The sequence below is a fragment of the Ictidomys tridecemlineatus genome, chromosome 8, assembly GCF_052094955.1.
Source record: "Ictidomys tridecemlineatus isolate mIctTri1 chromosome 8, mIctTri1.hap1, whole genome shotgun sequence".
Classification (NCBI taxonomy): domain Eukaryota; kingdom Metazoa; phylum Chordata; class Mammalia; order Rodentia; family Sciuridae; genus Ictidomys; species Ictidomys tridecemlineatus.
Window position 1 is genome coordinate 99,269,880 of NC_135484.1, and position 23,920 is coordinate 99,293,799.

Here is a 23,920-nt window from a genome sequence, read left to right on the forward strand (position 1 = left end):
AGACTTCTCAAATTCCATTTTCCTTAAGAATATATTTTTCTAGCTATATGACTATAGGCCAATCATATGTTCTATTAATTTATCAAAAATAGTCATGTGGAGCATATCTGTAATCTTACTGAGGCAGGAAGATCCAAGTTCAAGGCCAGACTCAACAACTTAGACCCTGTCTCAAAAAAAAAAAAAAAAAAAAAAAGTCATACCATGGACATCTGCCTTATCTTAGGCATGTGTTTTTTTTTTTTCTTTTATAACTTGAAAATTGATGATGGGGATGAAAACTCAGGGACACAATCAGTCTTAACATATGAGCTTTCTAAAATGCCTCCTACTGAATTGTGGGAACATTTTTTTTTTAAATGTCAGTATGAATTTGGAAGCAGATTTGAGTCAGATGAGCTTGTTGAAGAGTTCCAGTCCTTAGGGATTCACTTTTTGACACACACTTTTATAGTACCTGGATGAAGTCAGAACATAGTTTCAACTAAATATAAAGATGAATATTGAAATAAGGCAGTGATTTTTAAGTCTTTGCTGGCTATCCTAGGACTAATAATCTCACATTTTTAGTCAAATATATTTCCTTGAAAGAAACATTTATGATCTTTATTGGTTCAACAGTTTCAAACAAATCCAGAACAAGTTTTCACACTTTGAGCCTTAGTGCAAAGACACTATGTCATGCAGGAAATAAAATACTTATTCGGTAAAGCTCTCTCCTGATGCAATTAGATATTAAAATGATCAGGCAGAAGACAATTTATGTGATGGAAATTTGCTTGAAAAAGGACATGATTAAAACCTCTATTATGGTTGTTCATAACATAAATTTGCTCAAACAACTTATAATTTCAAAACAAAACACCCCAAGAATCAACTATCCCTTTAAATAAAAAAAATAATCAATTTATACTCTTCTTAAAAGAATTCCAACAATTTAAAATAAGTTCCAATTCCATATATATATATATATATGTACATTTATAACTTAGGTGCTCTTTTGCACTATATACTTTTATTCATGCAACAGTGATGGGACTGGACTTGAGGCTCTACAGTGGTCTTTCCGAGAAAGCAGTATAGCTCCTTACTCTGGCAAAGAACAAGGGGGTGTACATCTTGTCAATCTCAAAAGCACTGACTGCAGTCTCACCAGTTGATCTGGAAAGAAAACACAAAATTATTAGTACTGGTATGGATCGGTAACATCTCCCAAAGGCTCATTTGTTGAAGGGTTGGTCACCAATGCAGCAATGTTCAAAGGTAGAGCTTGTGGAAAGTGACTGAAATTATGAGAAGTCTGAGCTCATCAGTGGGTTAATTCACTGATGAACAATCTGATGGCATTATAGAGGGTGACAGAAACTACAGGAGGTGAGGCCTAGTTAGAGGCATGTCCTGGAAGGAAATTTCTTGTCTCTGGAACCTTCCTTTTTCTCTTTCTCTGCTTCCTGGCTGCCAAGAAGTGAGCAACCTTCCCCTGCCTCACCTCAGCCCAAGGCAATGGAGCTGTCCCACCATGGACTGATAATCTCTGAAACATAAATCTTTCCTCCTCAGTTATTTCTCATAGTGATGAAAAGCTGACTAACAGGAAAATTCCAACTCCTTTATAAACCTTCTGTGTTTGTAGGGGTGAGTTTATTTTATGCATTATTAACTTTTTAATTTTTAATTTATCTCAGTAAGTTCTTAGGCACATTGTGGAACATTTAGAAAATTTAGAAAAGTATAAAGGTTACTAATTGTTCTACCACCTATATGAAGTACTTCTCATGCTTTTTCCAAGCACCTGTCTATGGAGGGATCATACTCCATCATTATTATGGTTTGGAGAGAAGGTGTTCCCCCAAAACTCCTGTTAATACAGGAATGTCTAGAGGTAAAACGATCAGATTGTGAGAGCTGCAACATAATCATTCTGTCCTAGTTTGAATGGACTGGGTGCTACCTGTAGATAGGTGAGGGTCTGAATGGAGAGTTTGGTCACTGGGGGCATGGAATAGAAAGGTTGTTCATTCAGAGGCCCCTTCCTCTCTCTGCTTCTTGACTCCATCATTACTCCTCTGGGCACTTTCACCATGATGTGCTGCTGCACCTCAGGCCCAGAGCAATGAAGTTGGCTGTCTATGAACTGAGACATGAGCCCCAAATAAACTTTTTCTCCTCTAAGTTGTTCTTATGAGGTGTTTTAGTCTTACAGTAATGAAAAAGTAAAACAGTAATCCTGCTTCCTCTACATTATACTGTCTGTCTGAACAATTTATTTAATTCTTCTTTTGGAGAGTCAGGTTGTTTTTGGTATTTGGCAATCTTAAAATGTTTTTTTTTTTGTGTGTGTGTGTGGTCCAGTGGATGGAACTGAGAGTCTCATGCATGCTAGGCAATTGTTCTATCACTGAGCTATAACCCCAGCCTTTTTCATTTTATCTTAAGAAAGGGTCTCACTCAATTGCCCAAGTTCATTTCAAACTTTGGATTCTTCTGCCTGAGCCTCATAGTAGTTGGGATTATAGGTATATGCTACTGCACCCTACAATGTGGTACTTTTATTATGTCCTTCAAACATATTCCTAAATATTCCTAAGAGAATTTCTAAGATACATATAGATAATTTAAAACTCTTGTTAAAATATGTTTCAAAATAAATTATATTCCTAGAACAGGATACTTGCTTCCACAACGGAAAAATAACAGGTGAAGAAGAAGAAAAGCAGATGATAAATTATGCTACCACAGCCTTTTATTACACTTTTCCCACTAAAAAGAGACATAAGCAGAAAATTTAAGTGATTTTGCAAATATTAAAGTAAATCAATGTGATCACTAGTAGCTTCAAACAACACCTATTATAATGTCCTTTTTGTCCTAAAAACAGATCCTAGTGAGTGCAGTGGCACTTGCCTACAATCCCAGCTACTTTAGATGCAGAGGCAGGAGGACTGCAAGTTTGAAGCCAGCTTCAAGCAAGACCCTATCTCAAAAAGGACTGAGGATGTAGCTCAGTGGTAAAGTGGCCCTGTATTTAATCCTCAATACTATAAAAACAATCAATAGCCAGAACAAAATAAACAAACTAAAATACCTAGTCCCAGTTTTCTATGGGTCAAGCATGAAATATAGCTATAACTCATTAGCTTGGTTCTACTTAATTAATGGCTTTTCTTTCTTTGCACCAAATTACAAACAGAAGCAAAAAGAACTGGTAGCTAAGGTATACAAAGAAAAATATTCTCAGTTGTCAGAGCTTATCCAAATAAGTAGGGAAAAGTCATTTGTAAGGTGGAAATGTAACGAGGAAACTTTTCAATAATATGGTCAAGATTGCAAACTTTCAGGATTTTGGATTCAATCTGAATGGTGAATCCTTAGTCATATACAGATATTCTTTCAAATCTACCACCTGCTAACTTTAATTTATCAACATGAGTTGGTATTTCACTTCCAATTCCTTTGTTTTATTTAACTTATTTCTGTACTCCTCCTTTTTCATACACATCCTTCAGTTCATTGATTATTCCATACAGGTTAAATCCTACCTCATAAGGAACTTTAAACACAAGTCACCTACTATGTTTGACTTTGAAGTACATGAAATCTTATTATTTTTCATTTTATTTCCATTGATTCATCTTAAGGAATTCTAAAAAATAATACTGAACTATAGGAGAGGAAAAATGATCTGGAAATTTAAAAGTGCCTTGAGTATGTCAATGAATAAGTAAGTAATAAAATGCCAATTTCATTTCCATGATGGTAGTACCAATTCACTGTGAGAGTGCTCTGCATGCTCTACTTCTTCACTTAGGCTTAGCCTTTTTAATTTTGGCCATTTTTTTGGTTTGCAGTAGTATTACATTGTGGTTTTGCTTTGTTACGCAAATTGAAAACATCTAAGAGTTTCCCGAGCTGGATATTAACTATACATTTATGCTAATTTTGGTACTTTTTATTGCATTCACCTACTTGTAGGTAATGTGACAAGAATGATGGATCCAGATGAGTTTGTTGAACCTCTGGTGGCCACTGGAACACAGCTGTAGCCCCACATGAAAACTGTGATCTGCTTCTTGTACAGGGACACGACGAAAATATCTATATTTGTAGTCAAGTGGTTTCTGTAAAAGAAAAGGTGCATGAGCAATAACAAACCTATTACACTTGTATATAAACATTTATGTGATAATATTATGTAAGAGTAACAACGGAAGTAACAATATTTGCACACAATAGAGAGCTGTCTTGGGCATCATTTATATAAAAGTGTACAAGTTCTTTGAAAAATGGCAGGCACTCTAAAAATATAAGGTTCCCCTATCATCATAATAACTCCATGTGTTAAACATGACTGCATTATTTCTACTAATGGCTGAAGAAAAGAAGATCCAGAGAGGTCAAACAAATTAACCAAAGTTAAACTACCATCCCTTAAACCTAGTACTTCCTTCTACTAAAAAACACTAGGAATATTTTAATAGAATGTGATAAACTGGTACAAGCTGCAGAAAAAGTGCAGAGTAAAACTTAATGGAGAAATAGATGTGACAAGGTTCATTAAATCACACTTTTGTAAATGCTAAAGCACAAAAATGGAAACACTGTGAATGGTTTCATGACAATCTTCATGGTATTTCCTAAACACTTTTATTAGAGCCTAAACAACTAGAGTCTTACAATTCCCAATTTTGACCTCAGAACACTCATGGTTGTAGTCAAAGCAGTTATCTCTGTTCCTTAGACTGCTGCCCTGCATTCTCAGGGAGGCAGAGAAACCAGTGACAGGTGGTTGCAAGCAGAGAGGACTCACAGATGAAATGCTGCCCTATTTTGATATGTGAGGCTAGAGAAGAGGGATTTCATACAACCAATTCCTTTCGAAACCTACTATTTACAAAGGCAATAGGCAAATACTTATTCTACTTACCTACCAACTGATTTCTTACATACACATTATGTTTTTTAACCAGGATTAAAAAAAAATACATAAGAAGAAAGTTGTGTAAAAAATTTGGTCTTCAATCTGTTAAGAGAATTTAAAGTACTCTAGAATACAGAATATATCAGTAATCACATTTGCTTAGCATTTTTTTTTTTTCTGCAAGAACAGGAGGAAGGAAAGCAGATTTCTAGTAGAAACTGAAATTCTCTCCAAGATACCTTTATATATATACACTATATGGCTAATTTAGAAAGAAAAAACCTCTATGATTCAAAGTGAGAAGAGACAGAAAATATATTCAGGTTTAATTTTTTCACAGGAGATTTTGGCTTTACCTTTCATGTATAAAATCACTAGACTATAAAAAGGAAACTCTCCAGCTCCCCTCAGATACTTTAAGTTGCCATATATTTTGTAAAGTAGTATAATAAAACAGTACTTTATTCTGAGAATGCTTGAATGAATAGTTAAATAAGAAAATTCTCAATTCCACCTTGCATACTCACTTCTTCTTTTTTCTTAGTTATTACAGCAAATACTTTGGTCTGATTGTCTGTATCTTGTGACAAGCGATAATGACCCAGCAGAATTGCATCGGTTCTGAAAAATAAAAAACAACACTTTAAATCTATTTATCAGTTACTGTGAGTATTTAAGTAATCTAGGAAGTTATGAATTACAATAGCATTTACTCAACTTGCCTAAAGACAATCAGGTTATAAGTGAACCTTGATTCCAAGTCCCCTCAAACCTACTAAAGAATATTCTCTTGGAAGAGGCCCTGGTATTTTACAACTGTGTTCCCCACCCCCATGATTGCTTTTATGATAATCCAGGATTAATCATCCAATATTAATGTAAGCACTAGCTTACATGAACCTGAAAATGTGAACTGCATAGAAAGTTACAAAAAAATACTACCTGGTATTCCTAGTTCTTAGACGTGGAACAATGGACTGAGGCTCTTCAGGGGTTGTCAACATCATCACATGGCCATCAGGAAAGAATCTTATGTATCTACATAAAAAGAAAAATCACCAGTCTGGGGTTGTGGCTCAGTGATAGAGTACTTGCCTAGCACGTGTGAGGCACTGGGTTTGATCCTCAACACCACATAAAAATAAGTAAATAAAATGAAGGTATTGTGTCTGTCTACAACTACAAAATATTTAAAAAAAAAGAAAAAGGAAAATTAAAAAAATCAAAGCATACTTTACACACAAAGCATAAAACAAGTCCTTATTTTTCAGTATCTAAACCTGTTCATAGTTTTGAAACCAAAACTGAAATACCATGGGCCAAAAAACTGAAAAAATATCACTGAAGCAAATTTGATGGACAATCTGTTAGTCCAGTGACAAAGAACTAAAGGCATTTTTTCTTTTTCTATTTCCCTTAGGGGGAACTGGTAAACTTAATTTCACTCACTGAATAAAAATGAAATATTGCTCTTTTATTAAAGTTCTATGCTTTTCTAAAGCACTAATTAATGTCACACAAAAAGTAAAATCTGATAATACATACATCTATTTCTCAATGACAGTAATATTTGGTGAACTGTGAATAACTATGGCTGGATAAAAAGCTATTTGAGGGCTGGGGTTGTGGCTCAGTGGCAGAGCACTTGCCTAGAATATGTGAGGCACTGGGTTCGATTCTCAGCACCACATATAAATAAATAAAATAAAGATCCACTGACAACAAAAAAAATTTTAAATTAAAAAAAAAAAAAGCTATTTGAAAAGGTAAATAGGTAAAGCCATGACAAAAGGAGAGCTTGAAAACATATTTAGAGGCCAGAAGGAATTACATAATTTACATTAAACTTTTTGTTTGAGTGCAGTTTCTATGTCATAACACTGGATAAAAACACCAAGGGGCTTTTGTGGATAAACCAAATGTGACAAAGAACAGACCAAATAACTATGGAGCTAATACTTGGAGAGAGAATTTTCCACTCACTCAGTTTACTACAGTTGTACCTGTAATATTCCACTTGGTGCCAGGCTCTATAGAAACCATCAAGAGACTGTTCCCCTTGACGAATATATGTAGTTTTACTGATATACACGCCTATTAACAACAAAAAAATTTTAAAAGCACATAAATAAAACTTTAAAAGTTACAATCATAACACATATCCAGCTTTATTTTTATTGTGTTTCCATTAAATATGCTCATAGTACTTATATTTATTACAGAAAATTAAAATCATGTGATTATCAAATACATCACATATCATTATTTCTCCTAGGTTCTAGGGTCCAACTTACCATCAAATCGAACACGAGGCCGTTCTAAAAACATCTCTCTCCATGATGAGTAAGGAACAAGTTTAATACAGCTTCTGCCCCACACTTTCAGGCAGGCCAGACGCCATATTTCAGGGTCTCTAGGTTTAAAAAAAAAGGACAACATCAAATATAAAAAGGTAACCCATAGGTAGCCATAAAAATTTTTGCTATCAGCTATCCTTTTTTCAACAAATATTTATTAAGCACCTGCATGGCACAGTTCCAAGGGAGAGAATAAAAGGCAAGGGAAAGGCTCTGCTCCTTTAATGATAAGAAAGTAAAAAAGTAAAATGAGAGAGAAAACTTTCAGGCACACAAGTTCAAGGCCAGCATGAGCAACTTAGCAAGACCCCATCTCAAAATGAAAAATTAAAATGGCTCAGTGGTAAAGAGTCCTTATTTTGTACCCCTCAAAAAGAGATCACTGTGGGAGAGAGGGCAGATCAAGATGATAGAACAGGACTCTGATAAATTTAACAGAAATTGAATGAAAAAATCAGAAATCCTGAACTGAAAAATACAATGAATGACACAATTCAACAGAGCATCAACAGAAGAAGTGATCAAGCAGAAGAATCTGTGAAGACAGGTCAAGAAGAGGAAAATAGAAAAGAATGAAGGTAGGTCAGGAAACTTATGGGATAGTATCAAAAGAGCAAATGTAGTAATTAGTGGTGCTCAAAAGAGTGGAGAATGAGAAAAGAAGAGAAAGCTTTTCTTTCCTCCTTTTTCTTTGCTGACGATTGAACCCAGAGCCTTGCATGTACCAAGCAAGTGCTCTTCCACTCAGCTACATCCCCAGACCTTATTTAAAGAAATAACAGTAGACAACTTTCCAAACCTGGAGAAAGATATTTATCTTCAGGTATATGAAGTTCAAAAAATTCCAATCAGATACAAATCCAAATAAGACTATTTCATGATATAATCAAACTGTTAAAGATCAAAAAGAGAATACTGAAATCAGAAAAAAAAGAAAAAAAAAAAAAGCAAATGAATTGTAAGGAAGTTCCAATATGCCTCGCAGCAGACGTCTCAACAGAAACTTTAAAGACCAAGAGAATATAGGACAATATAGTTCGAGTGCTAAAAGGGAAAACAAAACAAAAACAAAAACAAAACCAACAACCTGCCAGTTGAAGACGAAGGATCCAACATGGCTAAAGAGAGGTGCTCTGCATGCAACTCTACCACAGAGAACCAGGACAATCAAGGAAAACCTGTATTTCAAGGAGAGTGATTATGGAAGAACGCTGGAAATGAGCAAGGAAGTGATGAGAACTCTAAACAGCATGGAGAATTAGAAAGGCAACATGGAGAAAAGAACAAAGTAAATTACAACTTCAATCCTAGCGTCCAGTCTGAGGAGCTCCACACTGCTAATAAAAGGGAAGCAGGAAATACCAGCAACTGCCATCGCACCAGGAGACTGGCATCCTAACTGCAAACTTCCATGTACTTAAACAAGCTTTAAGTACAATCTGGGAAGTTGGCTAAGAGTGGCTGCCCTGCTCCTAAAAGGGAACTCACATTGGATGTCCCCTACCCTCCAGAACCCAAGCTGCTACAACACCCATGGCAAGATTCCACCCTGCCTTAGGTGCCATCAGTTCTGGTTTTCTACAGCACAGCAGAGTAACTACTGGTTAAAAAATGATTTATGCTATTTAAAAATGTCTAGAAATATGAAATTCCCAGCACATAAAAATAATTTAATTTGAGGAGATGGAAGTGCTTATTACCCCAATTTGATTGAAGTACACTGTATACATGTATTGGGTTACTATAATATACATTGTAAAGAAGTACGTGTCAATTTAAAAAGGGGGCATAACAAGATGACACTTGAATTAAGATTTTCCTGTAATCTCTTTCTATAGAAATACCAAACTGTTCACAGCTACTTATGCACCAAACTACCTTCAAGTGCTAAGAAAATCAGGTGCCTGCAATATAACAAAATGGTAAAAAAGCATTGAAGAAGGAAAAGAGATGCCCTTGTCACACCTGCCAACTCCAAGCAACTCTACATGGAGAGAGAATTAAGTCCAGGTCTTGAACTTAAAATCTAGTACCAGGCCTGCCATGGTGAAACCTAGGCTGGGCAAAAACCCAACCCCTACTCTCAGGACAACATCCAGGACTGAGCCTATGGAATTGAGTTAGGCCAGGAGGCTGACTCCCGTTACCACTTTTCCTTAGGTGATAAAGAGGAGAGCAAGACTTTACTCACTGGAAAGTAGGGTACAAAAGCTAGCAGAGAGCCTTGGAGTCTAGTACCAGTCCTGCTGAGGTGATACCAAACACTGGGGTAGAAACTGAAGGCCTTATACACAGGCCACACCTCACAGATGGAGACTCTAGACCAGCCCTGGTGCTTGGTGGAGACCTATGTGCCAGTAATATACTTGAGTTTTGCCCTACGTCAGTTCCAGCGTTAGAATGGACCACAGGCACACCCAGTGCAGGCTACTTGCAGCTGGGAGACTTAGGTACAAACCAGCTCAACACCAGCCTTGACAGACAAGGGGTTATCTCCACTACCCATCCCTCCAACCCTGGGTAGCAGTTATCACCAGGCCAGTGCTCCAGAAGGGGAGCACTGCTCCAGCACAAAGCAGAGACCTGCATCCCAGTGGGATGAACTATGTTTTGGCCGGCATCACTGCCAGCTGTGGCATGGGCCCTAGAGCTATTCAGGTCCTTGTGGATGTGAGACTCAGGCACAACCCATCTTACCATCAGCCTGGATTGGAGAAGTCTGCCTTCAACAATACTACCTCAACTATGGGCAGCATAGCATGGTGTAAGACCCCACATCCTGGGGATAGGACAGTTCAGTAAGCACAAGAGTTTGCCCTGGATCTCAGTACTGGAGAATTTAAAACCTAATACTCAGCAGATCCTAATGGTCCCTATCCTTAGGCCTTCTTGTGGATGGAACCTGTGGAATAGTTCCAATGCATGAGTAAGACACATAGCCCCAGTCCATCAGATTGCTATTCCAGCTGGCATCACTTGTGACAAATTGCAGTGGTCTTGGGCCACAAATCTACCTCAGCAATAGGCAGCCCACAGCAATGTGGGCCACTGCCCTACTCCAGTGTTACTGCTAGTCTTAGCAGGCTGTGAGCTCAAGGGTATGAGACAGCATGGCAGCATGGGTGACCACAGGTGTGATGTAGGAGCACAAGGATGGTCCACATATGATAGCCTGCATCCTGAATTCCCGCACACAACAGACAAAACACTGCACCCTCCGAGTAGTCAGCTGCAGGCCCTTGAGGTGGCAAACCAGAACCAGCTGGTGGGTAGTCCATAGGAACTAGGGAAGTGACTCCTGTGCCCTAGCAACTCTGGAGGGATCCACAGTCAAAGAATGACGGACACCTGCTAAATGTCAAATGAAATCCAAACAAAGATTCAACAAGAATTTTCTTCACCTTTGCATGGTTTATTATAAATAAATCTAATGTCAACTTAGATCACATATATCATTCTCTAACTTGATTGACAGTTATCACCCTAAAGGCCAATATTGCATTTTACCTTTAACCCATTTGATTGTATATCATCTTCTTCTTCTTTTTTTTTGGTTGAAAACAGGGACACTTTACCTCTGAGCTACATTCCCAGCCCTTTTTACTTTTTGAGACAGGGTCTTGCTAAGTTGCTTGCACCTTGCTAAGTTGTTGACATTGACCTTGAATTTGTGATCCTTCTGCCTCAACCTCCCAAGTTGCTGGGATGACAGGCATGCTCCACAGTGCCTGGCTGAATGCATGTTCTCTAATTATTTAAAGCATTAATTGGAATCAACCTTTCTATCTTTGTTTATTTGTCCTCTTATATTATCTGTTACTACCACAAACAGTCACCATTCATTTCTCCTTTCTACTTTGGTGTACATTATTCTTTTCTATATTTTCTCTCTTTTTTGCCCAATCTTTCTGCTTCCCTCCTTTTAGTCCTCATTTAATGTTATAGCAATTTTGCTAAATTTAATAACTTATTTTTCAACCTATCCCAGAACTTTACTACAAAGTTTATACCTAGATTTGAGGAACTCGGAGAACAGTATCAACAAGTTTTCTGGTTTTCCTAAGTTTGAACAATATGAGGCTTGGCTCTCAAGTGATTGTAGTAAATAGGGTTCAGTGGCACCTCTCAAAGTGGTGCTGATAATGGATCAAGCAGTGATCCACACTGACTTAAAACATCAATAAATGGATATTCACCCAACCTAGGGCTCTTAAGAGAAAGAAATTCAGAGTAGAAGTGATAACTATTCCAGGATATAGGTAAAATTGAGAGCCAATAATGCTTCAACAACTGACTCCATTGACACCACTGTGGAGGAAATGTCAGAGAAAGAATTTAGAAAGTTCAAAATTAAAATGTTGTATAAGCTAAAAGAAGATGTAAACAATAAAATTAGAGAGAAAATACAGGAAGTGAAAGATTACTTTCAATGAAGAGAGAGAATTCTGAGAACCAAACAGAAATCCTGGAAATGAAAGACTTAAATAAAGCCAATTAAAAATTCAATGGAAAGCATCACCTATAAATTAGACCATTTTGAAGACAGATTTTCAGGTATATAATCTTGAAAATAAAGCCAACCATAAAGAAAAGATGTTAAGAGACTATGACCAGAATATTCAAGAAATCTGGGATAACATCAAAGGGCCAAATTTAAGCCAGGCATCATGGCGTGTGTCTATAATCCCAGCATCTTGAGAGGCTGAGGTAAGAGGATTACAAGTCCAAAGTCAGTCTCAGCAACATGGTGGCCCTAAGCAACTTAGGAAACCCCATCTCAAAATAGAAAATAAAAAGGGCTAAGGACATGTTCAATGGTTAAGTGCCCTGGGTTCAATCTCCTATACAAAAACAAACAAACAAACAAACAAACAAGAAATCCAAATTTAAGACTTATTGGGATAGATGAAGGCTCTGAAATACAAAATAATGGGATACACAATCTTTTCAATGAAATAATATCTGAAATTTTTCCAAACCTTAAGAATGAGATGGAAATTCAGATATAAAAAGCATATAGGAGTCCAAATATATAAAATCACAACAGATCTACTCTAAGACACATAATAGTAAAAATGCCTAACATACAGAATAAGGATAGAATTTAACAACTGCAAGAGAAAAGCAGCTGGTCACATTTAGAGGTAAACCAATGCAGATTTCAACTGACTTCTCAACCCAGACCCTAAACACCAGTAGAGTTTGAAATAACATATACTTTGCTCTGAAAGAAAATGAATGCCAACTAAAAATACTATACCTAGGCAAAAGCTAGCTTCAGAATTTAAGATGAAATAACCTTCCATGATAAACTGAAGCTAAAAGAATTCATAACCAGGAAGACTGCACTACAAAACATACTCAAATATTTCATGAAGTAATTAAAAAAAACACAGTGATGAATTACATTAGAATAGTCAATTAAAGGAGAATAAAGTCCAACTTAGAAATACATCAAATGGCACAAATAAAGAGCATCTCTGCATAACAATACTGGATGTAAATGGTCTAAGCTTTTTAATCACAAGACATATATTGACAGATTGGATTAAAGAACAAGACTTAACAATATCTTCTGTCAACTCACAGGCACAGACATCCACAGTCTGAAAGTGAAGGATGAGAAAAGACATACAATGCAAAAGGAAATTGAAAACAAGCAAGGGTAGCTACTCTTTTACCAGACAAAGTAGATAGTAAATATTTATGTCCCAAACAATGGTACGTCTATATATATATATACAACAAATCCTTCTCAAAACTAAGAATCAAACAGACCACAATAAAATAATGTCAGGTGACTTTAACAGACCTCTATTATCACAACATAGATCTTCCAGACATAAACTAAAGATTCTACTGAACTAAAAAATACAATAATCTGGACCTAACAGACATATAAAGAACATTTCATCCATCAATGATTTAATTCATTTTCTTCTCAGCAACATGAAATATTTTAGGAAACAGATATATTTTAGGTTACAAAACAAATCTTAGCAAATATGAAAAAAATGGAGATAATACCTTCACTCTATCAGATCATAAAAGAATGAAGGAGAAATCAATGGTAAGATACAAAACAGAAAATTCTCTAACACTTGGAGATTAAATAATACACTTTTGGCTGGGCATGGTGGTGCACACCTGTAATCCCGGACTCAGGAGACTGAGGCTGCAAGTTCAAACCAGTCTCAGTAACTTAGTGAGGCCCTAAGCAACTTAGTGAGGTCTTGTCTCAAAATAAAAATAGAGAAGGGCTGGAGATGTAGTTCAGTGGTTCAGCGTCCCTGGGTTCAATTTCCAGGCACCTGCATTCCCCAATATACTTGAAATCAGGGGAGAAATAAGAACGTTCTTAGAAATTAATGAGAATAGTGATGTAACATCAAAATCTCTGGGACAGTAGGAAGGCAGTGCTAAGAGGAAAGTTTATAACACTGAGTTTATACATTAAAATATTAGAAAGATGTCAAATAAATAACCTAACATGGCCCCAGAAAAGGAACAAACACCCAAATCAGCAAAAGACAGGAAATAATAAAAATCACATCAGAAATTAATGGAATTGAGAATAAAAAACAATACATAAGATCAATGAAATTAAGAGTTCATTTTTGAAAGCATAAATAAGACTGAAAACCCCTTAGTCAAACTAGTCAAAATAGAGAAAACACTCAAATTAACAAAAGTAGAGATGAACTATCATGACAGTCACTACTGAAATCCAGAGGATCACCAGAAACTATTTTGAAAATTTGTACTTCAATAAGCTAAAAAACCTTGAAGATATTGACAAATTCCTAGAGACATATGACCTACCCAAATTGAACCATGAGGCTACAGAAAACTTAAACAAATCATTACCAAGTAATAGAAATGAAGCAGCTATCAAAAGCCTTCCAAAACAGAAATGCCCAGAACTGGATGGATTCTCAGTTGAGTTGTACCAGAACTTAAAAAACTAATATCAATACCCCTCAAATTATTCAATGAAATAGAAAAGAGGGAACACTGGCAATCATTCTACAAAACCAGTATCACCCTCACACCAAAACGCAACTAAGACATATCAAGAAAAAAATTTCAGGTCAATATCTTTCATGAACACAGATACAAAATTTCTTAATATTGGTAAACCACATACAAAAACACATTAAAAAGATAGTGCACCATGATCAAGTGGGTTTCATCCCAGGGATACAAGGTTGGTTCAAAACATGAAAATCAACAGAAAAAGCCTTTGACAAAGTATAGTTCCCACTCATGTTTAAAACACTGGAAAAATGAAGGATAGAAGAAAACTTGTTTCAATATTGTAAAGGCCATATGTGACAAACCCAAGGCCAATTACACTGAATGGAGAAAAACTGAAAGCATTTCCTTTAAAAACAGGATCAAAACAAGGATGCCCACTTTCAACACTCCTATTCAACATAGTCTTTGAAACTCTAGCCAGAGCAATAAGGCAAGAGAAGGAAATTAAAGGGATACAAATAGGAAAAGAAGAGCTCAAATTATCTGTTTGCTGGTAACATTATCCTATATCTAGAAGACTAAAAATGCCACCAGAAGATTTTTAGAGATGATAAATAAATTCAGCAAAGTAGAGGATACAAGATAACACTTATGTTCCTATACTCCAATAATGAATCGGTTGAAAAGAAATTGGGAAAACTATCCCATTCACAATAATCTGAAAACAAAACAAAATGAAAAAAACAAACAATAACAACAACAACAACAACAACAACAATCTAACAGAAGGGTGAAAGACCTCTAATGAAAATTGTTGAATACTAAAGAAAGAAACTGAATACCTTAGAAGAGAGGAAAGACCTCCTATGTTCTTGGATAGGCAGAATTAATATTGTCAACTACCAAAAACACTATATAAATTCAACACAATCCCCACAAAATTCCAATGACATTCTTCACGGAACTAGAAAAAGTAGTGCTGAGGGGCTGGGGATGTGGCTCAAGTGGTAGCGTGCTCGCCTAGCATGCGTGAGGCACTGGGTTTGATTCTCAGCACCACATAGAAATAAGATAGAGATATTGTGTCCTCCTAAAATTAAAAAAAAATAAATATTTTAAAAGGAAAAAAGAAAAAGAAGTGCTGAAATTCATTTGGAAAAATAAGAGACTCAATAGCCAAAGCCATCCTTAGTGAGAATAGTGAAGTTGAAGGCATCACAATAATGGAGCTCAAATTATACAACAGAGCCATAGTAACAAAAACACCACGGTACTGGCACCCAAAGAGACATGAAGACCAATGGAACAGAACAGAAGACACAGAGACAAACCCCCCAGAAATACAATTATTCCATACTAGACAAAGATGCCAAAAACATACTTCGGAGAAAAGATAGTCTTTTAAACAAATGGTGCTGAGGAAAACTGGAAAACCATATGTAGAAGAATAAAATTTGATGCTTATTTCTCACCCAGCACAAAAATCATCTGAAAGTGGATAAAAAACCTAGGAATTAGACCAGAAACTCTGCAACTGCTAGAAGAAAATATATGCCCAACCTTCCAAAATGTTGGCACAGGAACCTTCTGACTTAACAACTGATTTTCTTAACACTCCTAAGGAACAAGAATAAAATCAATAAGTAGGATGTCATCAAATTAAAAAGTGTCTTCACAGCAAACAAAACAATTAAGAACATGAAGAGAGAATGGGAGATCATCTTTGCCACTTGCTCCTCAGATCATCAATATTTAGAATATACACAGAACTCAAAAAACTTAACACTAAAAACAAATCCCAAGAAACCCAATCAATAAATGGGCAAAAGAACTAAAGAGAAACTTCTCAAAAGAATACAAATTGTCAACAAATATTAAAAAATATGTTCAATATCTCTAGCAATTAGAGAAATGCAAAACAAAACTGCATTGAGATTACATCTCATTCTAGTCAGAATGATAATTATCAAGAGTACAAATAATAAATGTTGGCAGTAGAGAAAAGGATACATTCATACACTGTTGGTAGGACTGCAACTTCATGCAACCACTCTGGAAAGCAATATGGATGTTCCTCATAGAACCAGAAATGGAACCACCATATCACCCAGCTATCCTACTCCCAGTATATATACAAAAGATCTAAAAATCAGCATACTACAGTGATGCAGCAATTCACAATGTTTATAGCAGCACAATTTGTAATAGCCAACTATGGAACCAAACTAGATACTCTTCAACAGATGAATGGATAAAGAAAATGTGGTGTATATACACAATAGAGTATTAGTCATAAAGAAGAATGAAATTATTGCATTTGCCAGTAAATGGAAGAAACTGGAGACTATCATAGTAAGTGAAACACGCCAGTCTCAAAAAGTCAAAGGTTGAATATTTTCTCTGATATACAGAATCCAATCCAAAATAAAGCGAGGACAAGGAAAAAGAAAAGGGAGAGGGAATTTCATCAAAATAGAGGAAAGATCAGTAGAGTAGATGAACGGGATTAAGAGGGAGGAAGGAGGGATGGGAAAAGAAAAGAAAAAGTGGAATGAATCTGACTGAACTTTCATATATAAATATATGAATGTAGCACAGTGAATCCCAATATCAAGTATATCCATAAGACACTAATTAAAAAAAAACTGTAAATAAATTGTAGAAGATCAGTAGAGGGAAGTGAACAGGGGGTAGAGGAGGGGAGGAGAGAAGTGTTGGAGACTGTATCTAGTAAACTGTGTTCTGTGCTTTTGTGATTATGTTAAAATGTATCCTTTTTATATATAAATAAAAAGAATCAATAATAAAATCTCATCAATTTTCACACTTTAAATAGATGCAATCAACTGTATTTCAATAAAGCTGTTTTTTTAAAATTCTAAAAAAAATCCTTGATCTACAAAATATACTCAGCAAATTAAAAACATAGCCTAAGCATCAAAAGCAGGATAGATCAAACAGAGGAAAAAATTAGCTTGAAGATAGACTATTTGAAAACATAAAGTTGAAGGAAAAAAGAAAGGAGCAAAGAAAGTTTATGGAATTTAGGACAATACTAAAAGAATAAATATTCAGGTAATTTGGGTTCAAGAAGGGCTTGAGGATGTCAAAGGGATAGAAAACTTATTAAAATTATAAGACAGTACTTTCCAAACCTAGAGGATACAAATATCCTTATACAGAAAAGTGAAAGGTTACCAGAAAAATTTAACCCAATCTACCCCAAGACAGCTTATAATCAAGCTCTCAAAGGTAAATGACAGAAAAAATAATCAGGTGGTATTACAATTCTCCTGACAGCAGACTTCTCAGTAGAAAGTTTACAGGCCAGGAGAAAGTGGAGAAAGTGGCATGAGATTTTCACAGTACTGAAGGAAAAAACTTGTCAACCAAAAATACTGTACCCAGAAAAGAAAGATATCCTTTAGGAATGAAAGAGGAATAAAGACATTCCTAAACAAAAGCTGAGCGAATGTATCTCCACCAAACCTATTCCATAAGAAATGCTAAAGGAAGTTCTTCAAACTGAAACAGATACTACTAAGAAAGAAGAAAACTCACTGGTTAAAAGTAATTATACAAACAAATTCAGAATGCTCTGAATGGGTAAACCATTCATATTACTATGAAGCTAAAAAACAAAACAATTAAAAATGTACAGATCTAATGCAATCTCCATCAAAATACCAATGACATTCTTCAAGGAACTAGAAAAAAAAAAAACCAATTCTAAAATTATACAGAGCACAAAAATCTCAGAATAGCTAAAATCATACTGAGTAAAAAGAACATAGCAAGGGGCAGTATACCACCTGACTTCAAAACATTACAGAGCTTTAGTAATCAGAACACCATACTACTGGCATAAAGTCAGACACATAGAACAGAACAGAGGTCCTAAAAGGAAGCCCATGCATCTCTAGCCAACTGATTTTTTGATAAAGAGGCTAAGAACATGCACTGGAGAAAGGATAACCTTTTCAGTAAATGGTGCTGGGATAATTGGCTCTTTGTATAAAGATTAAGGAAGCCAGTTACAAAAATCAATTCAAAATGGGTTAAAGACTTAAATGTAAGACCTGAAATTATGAAAACAGTAGAAGAAAACATAGAAGAAACTTCAGAAGGTTGGAATGGGCACGAATGTTTTGGACAAGACCCCCAAAAGCAAATATTGACAAATGGGATTATATCAAACTGACGAATTTCTGCACGGCAAAGATAACAATCTACACAGAACAGAAATAAAGGAATATCCTATAGAATGGGAAAAAATATTTGCAGACTACATATTTGACAACAAGCTGATATCCAAAATGTATAAGGGACTCTAAAAACTCAATATAACCCAATTAAAAGTGGGTAATAGGCCAGCACAGTGGCATACACCTGTATCCTCAGAGATTTGGGATGCTGAGGTAGGAGGATTCCAAGTTCAAGGCCTTGCTACTTAGAGAGGATCTGTCTCAAAAAAATTAAAAAGGCTGAAGATGTACCCCCTGGGTTTAATCCCCAGTACCAACAACAACAACAACAACAAAGTGGGTAATAAATCTCAATAGACATAAAATACAAATGGCCAATATGTACATTAAAAAATGCTTAGCATCAGTAATTAGCAGAAATGCAAATCAAAACCACAATGAACTATTACCTTATTCCAGTAAAGAATGGCCAATTTCAAAGACTAGGTATAACAAATGCTGGCAAGGATGTGATAAAAAAAGGAACCCTTGAACACTGTTGGTGGGAATGTAAATTGGTATAGCTGTTATGGAAATCAGTATGGTGGTTCCTCAAAATATTAAAAATAGATCTATCATATGACTCAGCAATCACACTACTGGGTATATATACAAAGGAAATGAAATCAATATGTTGAATAGACACCTGCACTCCCATGTTCCCTGTAGCATTATTCATAAAAGCCAAGAAATGGAAACAACCTAAATGTCCATTGACTGATGAATGGATAAAGAAAACAGGATACATATACACAATGGAATGCTATTCAGCCACAAATGGGAAATCCTGTCATCTGTAGCAAACATGGATGAAAACATAAATCATTATTAAATAAGTGAAATAAGCTAGGCTCAGAAAGATAAGCACCACATAATCTCACTTATGTGAAATATATATAAAAAAAATTGATCTCATAGAAGTTAGGAGAATGTTGATTGCCAAAGGCTGGGGAAAGTAGCTGGAGGAGGAATGAGGAAAGGCTGATCAAAGGGTACTAAACAATTATAAGATAGGAGCAAGCTTGGATGCACTATTGCACAGTAGAGTAATTATAGATACCAATAATATGCTGTACATTTCAAAACATTGGAAGAAAGGATTTTAGAAGTCTTCACCATAAAGAAACAATGTTTGAGAAAGTGAGAATGTTTAACCTTATTTGAACATTATGTGATATATATGTATATTGAACACTAATTATGTAGTACTCCATTAATATGTACAATTTTTTAATTTTTGTGAATCAATTAAAAAGTAAATAAACACAAAAATTCAAACAAACAAAACAAACTTGCCAACCAATACTGTATCAAGCTAAGCAGTTCTTCAAAAAAATGACTTTTCCAGATAAACAAACCTTATGGTGTTCACCGAACACCAACCTGTCTTACAAAACACAACATACCCAAATCAATGGAATTCAGCAAAAGCAATTCTAAATACTGCACCTCAAGGAACTGAAAAAAAAAAAAAGAAAAGAAAAAAGAAAAAAAAAACAAGGAAAAAAACTCAACCTAAAATCAGACTAAGGAAAGAGAGAAGACTCAAAATCAGAGACAAAAAGGCAGTCATTATAACTGATACTGCAGAAGTACAAAGAATCATAAGAAGAGATAGTCTCTTTAATAAATGGTGTTGGGAAAACAATATTAAATGTGCAGTAGAATGAAATTAGACCTTTATTTCACACATATACAAAACCAACTCAAAGTGGACTAAAAATTTAAAAGACCGCAAATCATACAACTACTAACATACGTATATGATAAGCTCATGACATGGATCAGGGATAAGAGTTTTTGATACAACCTCAAAGGCACAGGCAATAAAACCAAAAATAAAAAAACGGGATTATAACAAATTAAAAAGCTTCTGTACAGCAATGGAAATAATTAGGATGAAGAGAGCCTACAGAATGGGAGGAAATATTTGTAAACTATATACCTGGTAAGATATTAACATATAAAATATGTAAGTAACTCAATCAACCTGATAGTAAGAAAACAATAACCCTATTTAGAAATAGGCAAAAGATTGAAACAGTTCTCAAAATAAGATATATAAATGAAAAATGGGTTCATGAAAAAATCCTCAACATCACTATCAGGAAATTTAAATCCAAACCAGAATGAGCCATTACCTCATGCTTATTAGAATGGCCATCATCAAACAAAGAAAAGATCACAGGTGTTGACAAGGATATGGAGGAAAGGGAATCCTTATGAATTATTAGTGAGAGTGTAAGTTAGTACAGCCATTGTTGAAATTGGTGTGGAGATTCCTCAAAATATTAAAACTAGAACTACCATATGATTCAGCAATTCTACTTCTGGGTATATATCCAAAAGAACTGAAATCAGTGTGTTGAAGAGATATATTCACTTGCATATTTACGACAGCACTATTCACAACAGGCAAGATACAGAATCAACCTCAGTGTCCACTAAGGGATGAATGGATAAAGTAAATGTGGTACATATACACAATGGAATATGATTCAGCTATAAAAAAAGAATGGAGAATATTATGTTAAGTGAAATAAGTCAGACACAAAAAGACTCTGCTGCATGATCTCACTAAAAACAAACAAACAAAACCAGCTGATTCAATAGCTAAACTATGGAACCAACCTAGATGCCCTTCAACAGATGAATGGATAAAGAAAATGTGGTACATATACAGAATGGAATATTACTCAGCCTTAAAGAAGAATGAAATTATGGCATTTGCAGGTAAATGGATAGAACTGAAAACATCATGCTAAGTGAAATAAGCCAATCCCAAAAAAACCTAAGGCCAAATGTTTTCTCTGATAAGCAGATGCTGATCCACAGTGGGGCAGGGAGGATAATGTAGGGAAGAATGAAGGAATTTTGGATTAGGTTGAGGAGAATGAGTGGAGGGGTGGGATGGTGGGGAAGGGAAGGAAGGTAGAATGAGACATTATTATCCTATATACGTGTGTGATTACACTAGTGGTATGACTCTGCAGCATGTACAACCAAAGGAATGAGAAGTTGTGTTCCATTTGCATACAATGTGTCAAAATGCATTCCACTGCCATGTACAACTAATTATAACAAACTAAAAAAGATAGAAGTGAGACTAATAGAATAGAAGAGGAACAGGGAGAGGAAGGGGGGGAAAGGGGATAGACTGGGGATTGAAATTGATCAAATTATATTATTTTATTATGTGACTATATGAATATATTATAACAAAAAATTTTTTAAAAAATTGATCTCTGGGGCTGGGAATGTGGCTCAAGCGGTAGCGCGCTCGCCTGGTATGCGTGCGACCCGGGTTTGATCCTCAGCACCACATACCAACAAAGATGCTGTGTCCGCCGAGAACTAAAAAATGAATATTAAAAATTCTCTCTCTCTCTTTCTCCCCTCTCTCACTCTCTCTTTTAAAAAAAAATTGATCTCATTCAAGTAGAGAACAGAATGGTGGCTAACAGAAGCAGGGGTGGTTCAGGAGGGAAGGGAAAGATGTTGATTAAAGAATATATAAACACAGAAGAAAATACATTCAAGAAATCTATTGTATAGCAGGTGGCTAGAGTTAATAATAACTATATCCTTTGAAAATGCAGAGTGGATGTTGAGTACTATCATCACAAAATGATAATTATCTGAACCATTCCACAGTATAATAAATGGAATAACACTGCTTGAAGCTTCAATTTTGAAAGGTTGGTTGTGATTCAACAGTTGGTTACCATTTTAAATTACAAGTTTTCAATTCTGCAAATACTTTAATGACACAGGTGCATTAAAATAAACTACTTCAAAGTATATATACTTCAAAACATCATGCTGTATGCAATACACATATTTTTTCTGTCAATTTTTTTTGAGAGAGAGAGAGAGAATTTTTTAGTTTTGGTGGACATAACCGAAAACTATGTGGTGCTGAGGATTGAGCCCAGTGTCCCACGCATGCCAGGTGAGTTCGCTACCACTTGAGCCACATCCCCAGCCCCGCAATTTTTTAAAAATAAAAAATTTTAAAAACCCAATTACTGAGGATTTATAGAGATATGTGCTAGGATTAGAAGAGTGAAAGCAACAAGGCCATGCAAAATGCCACTGCAATTTTTCATGCAGAATGGTGGCTGAGTAGGAATGTCAATTGCATAACTAGTGAAATGGTCAAACTGGGAATAAATTTCCAGAATAAGCCAAACCCAACAGAACTTTGTTATGGAATTAGTAAAATGAGCTGAATAAAAGATGTATTGAAAATTGATATGATACTGATAAGCTCAAAATATGTTTAACTCCATTTACAACTTAAAATACCCAGTTTTAAAGAAGCAAAATCTACTTATATTGGTGTCAGATTTGAAAAGATAAATCCTTCAAAATTTATGTTGAAATGTGTATTTAAATTTTTTTTCTCATTTTTATGACACATGAAATTTTATTCCTGAAAATTTCCTTTCTTAACCAAATTTTTGTTTCTTATACATAATAAGTGGAATAATACTGCTTGAATCTCCAATTTTGAAAGGTTGGTTGTGATTCAACAGTTGCTTACCATGTTAAATTACAAGTTTTTAATTCTGCCAATACTTCAATGACACAGATATATTAAAATAAACTAATAATGCTCAATTTAAGTGTTCATAGGTGCTCTACATCTGGAATGATAATGGGATAAAATGTGCTAATAGGTACTTGTTAAGTAGAATAACACAGAGAATGAGCAAAAACAAAGGTTTTAAGAAATTCTAATATTTTATGCAAAATAAGATTCCAAATGGAATTAGGTTATTAAAAAAATAATGCATCTGAATTTTAACAACCAGACATGAAAAGATTCTAGATTCTAAGGACTACATATATTAATTTATATAAGAAACATGAAGATCAGCTTCAAACAATTTTATACTCAACTATTTTTCACATAAAAATATTTTAAAAGTTATATTATTAAAAGAAAGTTCTTGTACAATATAAATTCAAATCATTATCACTTAATGGGTTTAGAATCACTATAAAAATAACTTAAGCCTTAAAGAAGAATGAAATTATGGCATTTGTAGGTTAAATGGATGGAACTGGAAAATATGCTAAGTGAAAGAGGCCAAACCTAAAAAAAAGCAAAGGCTGAATGTTTTCTCTGATAAGCGGATGCTGATTCATATTGGGAGGGGCGGGAAGAATAAAGGAACTTTGGATTGGGCAGAGAGGAGTAAAGGGAAAGGATGGGGTGTGAGGGTGGGAAGGACGGTGGAATGAGATAGACATTATTACCCTATATACATATATGACTATACCACTGGTGTGACTATGCCATGTTCAGCCAGAAGAAGTTGTGCTCCATTTGTGTCCAATGTGTCAAAATGTATTCTCCTGTCATGTATAACTAATTAGAACAAATTATTCAGTTTTAAAAAAATAAAACAAAAAAA

At 35.2% G+C, this 23,920-nt stretch overlaps 1 protein-coding gene across 1 annotated transcript in view; it reads right to left on the bottom strand.

The window, feature by feature from the left end:
- Window positions 1-579: 579 nt before the first annotated feature.
- Fbxo9 (F-box protein 9) overlaps window positions 580-23,920 on the bottom strand; it is a 40,785-nt gene continuing 17,444 nt past the window's right edge. The window contains exons 8-13 of the mRNA XM_013355827.4: window positions 7,213-7,331; window positions 6,922-7,012; window positions 5,861-5,956; window positions 5,446-5,539; window positions 3,967-4,118; window positions 580-1,161 (exon numbers count right to left, since the gene is read on the bottom strand). Of these exons, the coding sequence (XP_013211281.1) occupies window positions 1,053-1,161; window positions 3,967-4,118; window positions 5,446-5,539; window positions 5,861-5,956; window positions 6,922-7,012; window positions 7,213-7,331 (661 nt within the window). The 3' untranslated portion in view covers window positions 580-1,052. The remainder of the gene's footprint in view (window positions 1,162-3,966; window positions 4,119-5,445; window positions 5,540-5,860; window positions 5,957-6,921; window positions 7,013-7,212; window positions 7,332-23,920) is intronic.